Source organism: Pistacia vera, unplaced genomic scaffold (assembly GCF_008641045.1).
Source record: "Pistacia vera cultivar Batoury unplaced genomic scaffold, PisVer_v2 Contig144, whole genome shotgun sequence".
In the NCBI taxonomy this organism is placed as follows: domain Eukaryota; kingdom Viridiplantae; phylum Streptophyta; class Magnoliopsida; order Sapindales; family Anacardiaceae; genus Pistacia; species Pistacia vera.
Window position 1 is genome coordinate 841,710 of NW_022195510.1, and position 11,943 is coordinate 853,652.

Here is an 11,943-nt window from a genome sequence, read left to right on the forward strand (position 1 = left end):
TTTACAAATTGAATAATTAGATTAGTATGCAGTAATTTGATAAACAACATGCAACTTTATGGATAAAGCTTAATGTTTGATTGAAAAGATTATTGATCAACAAATAAAGCAGGTTTGTAAAAGGTAAAGCTAATGGCTAAGGACAGATCCCTTGGGGTTTTGAACATATTGTCATCTTAATATTTTTATTTATTTAAGTTGTGGAAAGTTGTAATGACTTCGAATCAGTCTTAGTAATGAAGAAGAAACCAGTTTCATTAATGAAAACTTCGATAATTTTCATTACAGCATAAGATATTAAAGGTGGGTTGATACTGTAAACAAACTTTGATGAGCATTTGCGTGTACTCCATGGTCTAAATAAAAACCCGGGTACAGGTATTTTCATATACAAACTTTGAACCAACTCTTTTCCATTAACTTTCCACTTGAACATTCTATGTTGTATAACATATAACTGAAATGTGGTTGATCCAGGCAGCGTTAAGACTATAAAGATTTGAGAGTATAAACTTTATAACCAGATATGAGAGAGCTTAAAGCTAAGGCCCCGAAAGCAAGGAAAGATAATGCCACAGACGCCCTTGCCATATCTGGGAAGAGGTCTTTACCCCAGTTGGATTGCCAGTCATCTACGCGGACAGCAGCTGAAGATGATGCAGACATGAGAAGATAAGTTATCACCTGCCATGTAAAACAAGAAGTTTAGCATTCCACGCCAGTAAATCAAGAAAAAGCGCTTCTAAAATCATCTCATTAGAAAGCATTAAGCAAGCCTTATGGCCTGCCCAGTGCCATTCCCCACTCCTGTTAATGGAATTTCAGGGATTTCAGGGGTCTGGTCTCTGAATCCAATAATGCAAGGGTATGCAGGACTATGAAGTATGAACTATTGGGTATTAGGTGTAGCTTATGAGTGATTGAATCCGGTATAAGGGGCCAAAAAATGAGACTTGCAGCATTTTGAGCCCAACCAAAGTAAAGAGAAAAGGCACATTATTCGTAACGCAGAATATATTATCACAATTGACCTAAAACGTGATTTATTCATGTTTTTTAGCCTGAGGAGCTCTTAACTCCACATTATCATGTCTCTTAACACCCAAAAATAATACACAGAACAAGCATAATTCCATCAAGTTATAGATCATAGACTTGTGTCCTAGGCAACTTAATTACACGTTCACTCATGACATAAGCAGTTAGCAACCTGCTTTCTGAGTGGAGATTTTGTCTTTTGCTTTCATGTACTCTATTCTTTTCTAAAGATATTGCTTCAACTTTAAGCATTTTGACACAAAAAAGGTGATACCAAGTGATCTCCAACTCTTAACCTATGAAAAGGAACTTTCTCCCAAGGCACACACACCAATCAAGAAACAGTTCAAGAAAGTAAAAACAGCATTCTCACAAACAAAAAGGAAGAAAAAAAGTGAGAAAAAGTTGTCTAAGAACTAGATGGTCCAACACTCCAAAAGATTCTAACATAAGCAATTCCGTGTGCAACAGTAGCCTAAAGGCGCCCCATAAAAACAAAATATTATTCACTAGTTTCTATCAATCCATCTACCATTGGCCTTATGCACCGCCTTTAAAGGAAGTGGTCCCCTTTAACATCACAAGATTGCCAAGTGCCAACCAAAATACCGAGGTGTGCAGTTAAACATGGGCCTAGTTTAGGTATGAAATTAAAATTAAGATTAAAAAAAGAAAAAAAAAATTAATCGCAATAAAACGAAGACTCACTCACCTGATCCAAAGAAAAATCCAAGTAGTGGCGGAGGGGTAGCCTCAATTTGCGTTTTCCGGAGGTCAATTGATAGATTAGATCATAACCCTGAAATCCAGAATATACAAAGGCTATCACATTCACTGCCATACAGTACCTGTTATTTAATTTTAAACATAGTATTAGATAGCAACATAAAACGAAACCCAAACGATACAAATAGAAATAAATCAACTAACGAAGCTGAAAAAAGAAATTGAAATATTTAACTCTTTGTAATAAGCAACAGACGAACCCGAATTCTTTGTAACGGTAGAATGAATCAATGGCCCAACCACGATCTCTATCGGCAGCCAAAACCGAGAAAGAGACCAAGCTGCAAACAAACCCAGAAATCCTAGAAACAATCAAAGCTCTCTTCATCATGCTATCTCTCTTGGCTTTCTTCAAGATCGACAAATTGGTCTTCAAATGGTTCCTCCCACTCCCGGTATTAACAAAACCATCACCATGCCCATCACCACCACCACCACCACCAAGTCCATTTTCTTCATCTTGGACTTCTTGGGATGTGGGTTCCACCTTGGTCTCAACCGCCGCCGCAACAGCAGGAGGAGGAGGTAGTTTAAACGGAGGCTTTCTGTGGTCTTCTTCTTCTTCTTCATCTTCACCTAAGGGTGGTGAATTTGGTGTGGAGTTGTGGTAGAGTAGCCGAGGCGGAAAAGATTGTTTGGGTGGTGAGCTTGGGTATGTTTGTCGTAGTTCCGGTTCAGGCGGCGGAGAGTTCTGTTTTGGTGGCGGGTCTGGGCTTGAATTTGTGTGTTGTAGTTCATGTTCTTTGCCGAGTTCTTTTTCTTGCTCGTGTTCATTTGGTTGTTCATGTTCTTCTTTGTACTCTTGTTCTTGTTTTTCTTCTTTGCGCTCTTGTTCTTGTTTATCCATGGTTTGTTGTTAGTTTGGAGAAGAGAAAAAGAAAAGAGAATCTGAGAGTATGAGAAGTGTGTTGTAACCTTTTAGTTAAGAACATACAGACAATTTCTTCTCGCCCGAACGAATAATACAGTAACGCATAATTTTCTCTTCTTTCACAATTAATACCTACCCATGATGTCAATNAAGCTGAAAAAAGAAATTGAAATATTTAACTCTTTGTAATAAGCAACAGACGAACCCGAATTCTTTGTAACGGTAGAATGAATCAATGGCCCAACCACGATCTCTATCGGCAGCCAAAACCGAGAAAGAGACCAAGCTGCAAACAAACCCAGAAATCCTAGAAACAATCAAAGCTCTCTTCATCATGCTATCTCTCTTGGCTTTCTTCAAGATCGACAAATTGGTCTTCAAATGTTTCCTCCCATTCCCGGTATTAACAAAACCATCACCATGCCCATCACCACCACCACCACCACCAAGTCCATTTTCTTCATCTTGGACTTCTTGGGATGTGGGTTCCACCTTGGTCTCAACCGCCGCCGCAACAGCAGGAGGAGGAGGTAGTTTAAACGGAGGCTTTCTGTGGTCTTCTTCTTCTTCTTCATCTTCACCTAAGGGTGGTGAATTTGGTGTGGAGTTGTGGTAGAGTAGCCGAGGCGGAAAAGATTGTTTGGGTGGTGAGCTTGGGTATGTTTGTCGTAGTTCCGGTTCAGGCGGCGGAGAGTTCTGTTTTGGTGGCGGGTCTGGGCTTGAATTTGTGTGTTGTAGTTCATGTTCTTTGCCGAGTTCTTTTTCTTGCTCGTGTTCATTTGGTTGTTCATGTTCTTCTTTGTACTCTTGTTCTTGTTTTTCTTCTTTGCGCTCTTGTTCTTGTTTATCCATGGTTTGTTGTTAGTTTGGAGAAGAGAAAAAGAAAAGAGAATCTGAGAGTATGAGAAGTGTGTTGTAGCCTTTTAGTTAAGAACATACAGACAATTTCTTCTCGCCCGAACGAATAATACAGTAACGCATAATTTTCTCCTTTCACAATTAATACCTACCCATGATGTCAATTTCACCAAGGAGCCTATCCCAATTTGAGCAGGAAAAAGTGACCAAGTGTTTGTAGAGATTTATTTAGACCAATCACAATTTTCATTACAAGAAAAGCAGACATCTTTGTGACAACAACACACACTTATCTACACCAAAATACAAGAGCTTAAATTAACTTCCATTTGGTTAGGTTTCGAATCATTTCACAACTCGTCATCATTTGAGGAATTTGCCTTGAAATGCTGAAACACCTTAACTTTTAAGAGAATAATATCACATGCGAAAACCAAAAAGAAAACACAAATGGAGGACACAGTGGAGTTAAGTCAAGATATATGCTAGAGGGCCTAGGGCTGAAAGATGGAATTTCTGTCTCTCTTTCCCTCCCATAAAAAGCTCCACTCAAATGATTCTTCCAATACTTTCACTCCATACTTTTCAAAGCCTAATTTTCAAGACCCAGTTTGGTGTTCATGGCCCAATGCCATTGCTTTCAAACATTTATAATTCAATCCAAGATCATTATCTGTGGATCAAACTCAAATACTTGGCACATCACAGAGGTGAACTTCAATGGTTTAAAGCATCCGTCGAAGCCGCTCCCTTGGATCAATGTGCTTGTGCTCTCTGTTTTGATTTATAAAATAAAACTTACAAAGTCTAAAATACAGGATAAATATTACAGCTTAAATTATACACTGTCACAATTCACTAATACGATTTCTCCTACAATCTTCCATATACAACACAGTTCGTAGGATATTGTGAATTTGCTCATATATCCGGCAAACTACAAAATCTTGCTAAGAAGATTTTCATTAGGACCTTGAGAAAAATTCATGAGCTTCACGATAACGATCCAAGACAACATTGAATATGGGATGAATAGGTTCCAAAAGATTAGAATGTGGACCTAAGACAGCTCTGGGCAACGGGGAAGCATCTTCATCTTTCAACCAGCTATACTGACAAACTGATAGGCCACTTAAACAATAACAGGTGTGATAATAGTCTCTAGATTTTCGAGGTTTGTCCTTGAGTCCGCCTCCAGGGTCCTGCATCAACAACATTCATCAAAATATAAACCCTCGCAACAGAATCTATAAATCATGTTGAGAACAAGAAAATTTGTCTCTTTTAAGGATGGCTCAAATATAATGGTATATCATCAAATGTTCCATCTACAACTCTCTGCCTAGCACACGGAAAAGAAAAAAGACCTAGCCCTCAAACTGAGACAAATGCAGAGACAAAAATACGATAACCTCAAACTAATTTAAACTGATGCAAAGATGCTCAATACTCTTTTGGTTCAGTCCAGTCAAAATAATAGCTTGAACCCAGTCCGCTAATTTTAATCTAAAGCCGACCTCAGACCAAGACAACTTATGATTTGATAAAGATGATTCTCCATCAGTTTTTCTTAATAATTCATTTTGGTCTTTTCTTTTTCAAAATAGCACAACTCTTTGTCACTCAAACATCAAAGTGATCAATATGTAGAATTATCTTTCGAATCTTAACCTGTGAGCATAAAAGTATATATCTCTGTAAGGCAATGCTATGAAATAGAGGCTCCCTTTCTGCAAGCCCCTCAGACGAGACAAATCCAACATTGTCAAAGTTAACTGGACAGGGAGCATTCTGTGAGCCTGTAAATGATTAAGAAACAAAATTAATAAGATCCATGAATTTAAGGCAGTGGCAGACATATGGAGCTGAGGTGGCCTTCCTAATGGCTACCATGAAAAGTAACAGTGTATCTAATACACAAGGGGAAAAATTGACTCTTGAATAAATATAAGTTTCAATTATTTTGATTAGATTGCACAAAAAGTTTTGTAAAATATCTTTTCTATCTCTTAAAACCCACTATTCAATCCTTCTCTATTCGCACTTGCTTCCTCTACTGTGCAAAATTTTATATCTTAAGTCGATTTTCAAGAAAACAACAGTTTATTATCTTTTTGGTAAACCTGTTTTATATAAAATTGAAAGAACAAATCGGACTGTATTTTCTTAACTTTATTAAAAATTCTTCTAATTATATTTTAAGGGTCGTTCTTGTAGTATTACTCTACAATTAAACTTCAATAACATTTCATTTTACTCAGTCCAGGAAAAAAAAAAAAAAAACCACCTTATTTTAACTCTAACTGTAAAGTTAAATCCTAAATATTGTAATTGTATTTTCCTTTACATCAAAGAATTTTTTTTTTTTTTTCATATTTGTGTTTATTAAACTTAAAAATTATTAATTTATGTTCAGCTGTAACCTTGTTAAAAAGCATGATGAGGCAAAGACTTGATTACTTAAGAAAGAAGGAATTAAAACCATGTTATTCACTTCTAGTGAATCTACCTCCCGGTTGAAAATGGCAAGCTTCATCACCTTCTGATGAAGTTCCATCTGAACTTTCTTTCCCTTCTGATATATCTGATTCTGGAGTAGCTTCTGGACTATCAATATGGTACTCTGCTTCTCCAGGACCTGACTGTGTCAGTCTTTCTCCAATTATCGAATGAAACCTTTGTAATAATGCAAATACACCTCCCTGTTCACTTTTCTTTGTTTTAGTCCACTGTATACAAAACAACAAGGAACAACAACAAATTAATAGAAAAAGTACTAACCTGCCAGAATGAATAGCAACCATCAACAAGTTTATTGGCTCTCCCTTGAAATCCACCTTCCACCCCTTGTCGAAATACCACCCAATCCTATACAATCAAATCGAGAGATAAGAGCATTTACATTCAGTTTTATGCTAAAGGAAATCAACAGAACAAAAGTTAGATCTAACAGATAAAAGCATAAATAATAGCAAAAAGAAAAAAAAAAGGAAACGTTGTCTTACAATTAAGGCAGCCAAATCCAAACGGTTAACCTCATTGATCAGAATCATTGTAGCCAATCCACAAAATGTATAGCTGAGCGTCAAATCAAATTATCAAATCCATTAATGGCTTTGCTAAGACATGCAGACAGACATTAGTATGTACATGAACCAAAACGAAAAAAGATAAGGAACACATTACAATGGCATTAGCTAAACCAAACACAGAAATGAAGAAAAGAGAGACAGAGAATGCAGAGTGAAACATACCCACCATGAGCTTCGGAACCAGGTTCCCCAGCAATACCACCTTCATGGGTCTGACAGCTGCATAGAGATGCCATCGAGTACAAAACTATTTATTTACTTTCATCAATAAAGCCACCTGATAAACCAGAATCAGATGGATTTACTTGCAAATTTAAATCAAAGTCCATTTGAAGCCAACCTTAAGATGTAATTTCCAACATTGTGAACAAGGTCATCATCCAAAATGTTCAGCATACTTGCAACCTGATTATAACAAGAGATTAGTCACTGAAAGACAGTGAAAATTACAAATACAAAAATAAAGTTGAATAATAGTTTCCAAACAGGAACCATAGAAAAAGTATGCAAACCATAAGCAAGGCAAGGCAAAAATTTTGCTCCAACAGTCAAGATGAATAGTGAAACGTAACTTCATACCAATTCACATGTGAGTAATGGTAAATTCTAAACTTAAAACAGGTTAAAATAATAATTTCAAGGTGGTTCTTTCTCCAGACAAACAAGCAACTATATATTGGAAGGATTTAACGATGGCATCAATTAAGAACAAATACCAATGTATCGACAAACTATTGCATGAAATAGTGTAAAATTAGAGGAATTTGATGTTGGCCTGACAGCCATACTTTTCAAGCTACTGTCAACCAATGTTGGACTCGATGAACAAATATATTGACTATTATAAGCATGTCCTTACTTCGACATGTGAGCCAGAATGAGCAAGTGTAAATATAAGCGAGGCTTAAGGAAAAGTTCGTCTATATACCAAAATGTGTCCACTTACATACAGAGAGAGAGCTAACTTACTGAAATAGCAGTGTAGCATGCTCGAACGTCAATTTCTCCCTCATCATGCATCCTGAGAAAAACCAATTGGTGATTCTAAGTGGAAGCTATAAAATATAAAAGTAATATTCATGAAATCTATGTTAAGTAGTTTCTCAATTAAAATTATAAGAAACAGTGACAAACCTGAAGGCCCCACTTGGGTCTTTCATGTGCTTCAGAAACGTGTACATTTTACCCCTGCAAAGTATTCCCAAGAGATAATTTCAAATAATTTCCAAAAGACTCAATAGCATATTGAGGCAAAAGAATGACTTCGGAGAAGCTTAAACTCACCTATCAATTGACCATAAAGATTTATCACTACCCAAAGTAATCAATGCATTCACTGCAGCATAAGTTGTGGCAAGATGAGGCATCTGATAGAATATAAATAAAGCGGTTGAGCAACAACTGTGAACAATATTTTTCAAAATAGAAATTAAAAAGAAACAATAAGAGCAATCGTATGAGCCAATCTTCCAAAGACTCTTCTAGAAAAAAGCAGGATCCTGAAATTTAAGCAGGTTTGCTTAAGAGATCAGCGGCAAGAATCTTCAACCAAAAGAATGTACTATTTTAGAAAAAAAAAGATAGCCAAGATCAAAAGACTGTCTTCATTAAAAACACTACAACCTCTCAGATACAACAAAATTAAGAAAGTTCAAACCACTAGAGGCAATTTCAACTTTGTCCCTTTTTTTATCTATTATCAGAAACAATTTGGTTTTCTCATCATGAGATAAAGTTCATAAGATAGCATCAGAACAACCGCTGAGGGGCATGAAAATAAAAAAAGGTTTCACAATTGAAGTCTGAAAAAGGATCACTTCAACTTATTGCAACTATTGTTGGTTTTACTAGGATAGTGTCCATCAACAGTAAACAAGTAATTATGCCAACCAGTGGATCATCTACTTGCCTGTCCAGGTCCACCAGCATATCCACCATCTGGGCCCTGCCAACGTAAGAAAACAGAATGATATCTAAAGCTGAAGATGTAACGTTTGCATTTTACCTTAAGGACCAGCAAACATAGCGTGCATGTAAAAATGGTAACACCGAATATGTTAATTATTTAAGTAGATCAGTAAGCATGAAGCACTAAACATGTGATTTGGTTGCTGTGCCGAGAAGGCACAGAAATCCTAATGATTTGAATGGCCATTAGATACTTCACAACTATTCAGGTTCAAACATTTTATTAGGGGACAAAACAGTACAGATTGCCCTATCTGGATGGTGCCAGATGAATATGTTCGTTCCAGGTAATGCTAAAGCAGACTACTTTCAAAAATATGTGATGTGCTGGAAAAGCACAAAATAGGAATTAGAGAAACATGAACTTAGGGCCCAAAGTAACTAAAAGTTTGGATATACATTTGCATCCGTATTTAGTATATTCATAAGTATAAGCACACATAGTAAGCTCGTATATATTGACACAAAAAAGGTAAGTACTTGTGTTAATTCTAACACAAGTGTCAACAGTATTATATTTAGGTGTCTAAATACATTCCAACCGGTAATAGATGGTTATAAAACTTAAAGTTTAATCAAAGAAAATTTAACAGGGACAATTGCAATTCAATATAACAGAGACAGAGATTTTGAACCCCAGACAAATTCCAACACCCAAGCACAAGGCACCTTAAGAAATTCTGAAAGAGTAATTGACCCTTCAAGAAATTATGAGTTGAATTTATGATGCAGAGTAGTGATAGAAATCCACCTAGAGTCTCCCAATTAAATTTTAAATAGACAAAGAGGGATGATGCTTCTTCTACTGATTTTATTCATAGTTCACATAAAAAAAATTAGAGAGAGAGAGGGAGAGAGCATTATGAACTATAATAAAATTGACAATACACATAATTCAAAGCAAAGTATACTATGAAAATTAATTTAAACCTCATACCTGACAACGACTAAGAAAGTCAATGGTCCTATCTTCCAATGCAGCATCAACAGACTGCCCAAGTAAAGCAATTGAATGCAGGATCCAGTAGCAAATCCAAGGTCGACTAGATAAAACAACAATCACACAAATAAATAAAAATAAGAATGCATTGTAACATTTATGTAATTCATGAACACAACCGAACATCCTTGAGGAAAACACCAAAAATGCTCAAATATGTCTTGCATGTTCAAGGATACAATTTTTTTTTTTTTTCAATAAGTAAACTTCCACTAATATACACATGTGGATGCAACATATGCATAAGAAAGTTTTCAAAGAATAGTAAATGAAACTGATCATTCCTTTCACTGCCACTCCACACTACTTGAAACCATTTCATTCATTAACATGCAGTTTTACTAGCCAAATGGTTGTTCGTTTAAACAATATTCATTTGAGTTTTAGTGTCTCTTTGATTTAGTGTTAGAAGATGGAAGTTCCCATCCCTATTAAAAACCTTAAACAATATTTCAGAGTTGAACAACCAGCCTCCTCTTGGCAATTTTGAAGAGAAAAGGAAAAGATTTAGTACTTATAAAGAAAAAATTAATTTTAAAGCAATTTTCAGTATGTCTTGTCTTTTTCTCTTCCGCTCTCTAAGAATCCATAGGGAGTCTTTAAGTATCTAAATCATCCACTAAACTACAAGGAATATACCTCAATATACAAGAACTTAACAATGGATGAACTAAATGTATAACTCTTATTTTACATAACTTCAACTTAATCCTCAGCTTAAACATGAGTTTTGAACACCTGAAACAGTATAGCCATTGCATAGTTCAATTGCCCAGTTTAACCACAGGTTAATTTGTATGACTATGTTTCTCCGACTGAAACTGAATTTGTCCATCTAATATAACATGAAAATGGATTCCCTGAGATGTGAGTTTTCTTACACCAAATAACAAATTACAACCATTCATTCTTTCATTTTTTTTTTAAACAATTTTTTTTTTTTTTTTTAATATTCACTATCTACTCAGCTTTCTATTAGCTATTATATACAATTAAAAAAAGATATCTTTAGAAAATGCCTTCAAATATTTTTTAGTTTTACTTCCTTGTACCATATTACAGTTTCAGTAGTGGGGCTACTACTTTCTTATATTAAATCTAAACTTTGTCTACGGATATCATTAATAGAAATAATTAGATTATGTAAATTCATATAATACACATTGTGTCATTGTGTGTTAACACATTATACCCTTCCAAATATGATCGAAGTAGCCACTTTCTATTGCCAATCCAACATAAAAATTATACATAAATGTCATAACAAATAATTATTAACTCTTAGTCCAAAATTGAACTTTTTAAAATATCTTCAACTCAATTCCCTAATTCTGCATCAGTGTAGTCAATTAACAAACCAAAGAACAACAGGAGATTCAAAATTAATTCAGAACTTAAATTCAAAAGAGAGGCACATACTTAGCATCCAAGACGCAAAAGGAAGGGCCAAGTTGTTGGAGACCTCTCAGCAAGTACTCCATGTGATTGTCACGCTGAAGCTCCATCCTGTAAACCAAATATCAAAACAATTACAAAGTCGGGAAGCCAGAATTTGTGAAGAAAGGAAATTGAAACCCCAGGTTTTGAATGTGAAGGATTTCTGCTTACATTAAACGCTGAGTTTTGGGGGGAACACTGGCGTAGATCTCGTACATCATTTTAACGTCGCTCATAACCATCGATTGTTCTCGCTGCGTCACGGTTATTCTCGAAGATGACTCCATTGAGTGACGGGTTGAGTAGAAAGAGTGTTGCTTTGAGTTTGGTTTTTGCAGTGAGCAATGAGTCGAGGGAATTTAACTAGCCAACCTCCCAAGTTTGCATTTAAAAAAATAACCTTGAAAATATTTTTTTTAAAGCTAAAAAAAGGAACGTGGCACACTTAGGATTCATTAAACATGAAAACGGGTTAAATTAAAAAGATTTAAACATATATGGATAATATTATAATTAACGGAAGTTTGTTTCAATTTTGAAAATTAAAAACGACCCACACCCTTCAAAATCGCTTAATCGAGCAATATACCTAAAAAACGACCGACGGACACCTTCGATTTCTCTACGATCTCTGACTATAAAAGTTCCATATTTCTAGCAAATATTCGATTATAAAGCTTCCTTACACAAAATCATGGCTGATATTCACAAAGAGGAGGAAAACCCAATCTCACTCCAAATTCTAGACTCCGGCGACGGTGGCTGTTCAAAGGCTGTTGAAGAAGATGCTTAGTGGATCATCCAATAAGTCAAGGTGGTCCAGAGGCAAAGGCGACAACGGCGGCACGAGAACATAGAGAAGAATCGGAAAATAATTCTGAAGAGAAGGACGC

At 35.7% G+C, this 11,943-nt stretch overlaps 2 protein-coding genes across 3 annotated transcripts; both read right to left on the reverse strand.

Annotated features, from left to right (window-relative positions):
• Positions 1–230: 230 nt before the first annotated feature.
• On the reverse strand, positions 231–2,831 carry LOC116123688 (CASP-like protein 4A1). Its single transcript, XM_031409431.1, has 3 exons — positions 2,025–2,831; positions 1,751–1,886; positions 231–684 (listed from the first exon to the last, which is right to left on the reverse strand). The coding sequence occupies exons 1-3, from the start codon at positions 2,669–2,671 to the stop codon at positions 490–492; spliced, it is 978 nt and encodes a 325-aa protein (XP_031265291.1). The 5' UTR covers positions 2,672–2,831; the 3' UTR covers positions 231–489.
• Positions 2,832–3,967: 1,136 nt separating this feature from the next.
• On the reverse strand, positions 3,968–11,337 carry LOC116123639 (protein farnesyltransferase subunit beta). Of its 2 annotated transcripts, none has more exons than XM_031409384.1 (14): positions 11,222–11,337; positions 11,033–11,119; positions 9,551–9,656; positions 8,555–8,590; positions 7,930–8,012; positions 7,780–7,833; positions 7,615–7,666; positions 6,986–7,050; positions 6,808–6,864; positions 6,559–6,631; positions 6,335–6,421; positions 6,093–6,255; positions 5,225–5,352; positions 3,968–4,755 (listed from the first exon to the last, which is right to left on the reverse strand). In XM_031409384.1, exons 1-14 carry the CDS (start codon positions 11,335–11,337, stop codon positions 4,519–4,521), a joined length of 1,344 nt encoding a protein of 447 aa, XP_031265244.1. In that variant the 3' UTR covers positions 3,968–4,518. The 2 variants fall into 2 exon arrangements, with proteins under 2 accessions (XP_031265244.1, XP_031265242.1); XM_031409382.1 differs by having other exon boundaries at positions 3,970–4,755; positions 6,063–6,255.
• Positions 11,338–11,943: the final 606 nt, after the last annotated feature.

Bases quoted from the DNA above. Each gene is read 5' to 3' on its own strand.
- LOC116123688 (XM_031409431.1), bottom strand. From the start codon at position 2,671: ATGGATAAACAAGAACAAGAGCGCAAAGAAGAAAAACAAGAACAAGAG. The intron at 1,887-2,024 runs GTTCGTCTGTTG...ATTAAATAACAG, and splicing joins TACCGTTACAAAGAATTCGG to GTACTGTATGGCAGTGAATG. The intron at 685-1,750 runs GTGAGTGAGTCT...TTTACATGGCAG, and splicing joins TGGATTTTTCTTTGGATCAG to GTGATAACTTATCTTCTCAT.
- LOC116123639 (XM_031409382.1), bottom strand. From the start codon at position 11,337: ATGGAGTCATCTTCGAGAATAACCGTGACGCAGCGAGAACAATCGATG. The intron at 8,591-9,550 runs GTATGAGGTTTA...TTACGTTGGCAG, and splicing joins ACTTTCTTAGTCGTTGTCAG to GGCCCAGATGGTGGATATGC. The intron at 6,256-6,334 runs GTTAGTACTTTT...AAAAGTGAACAG, and splicing joins GTTGCTATTCATTCTGGCAG to GGAGGTGTATTTGCATTATT.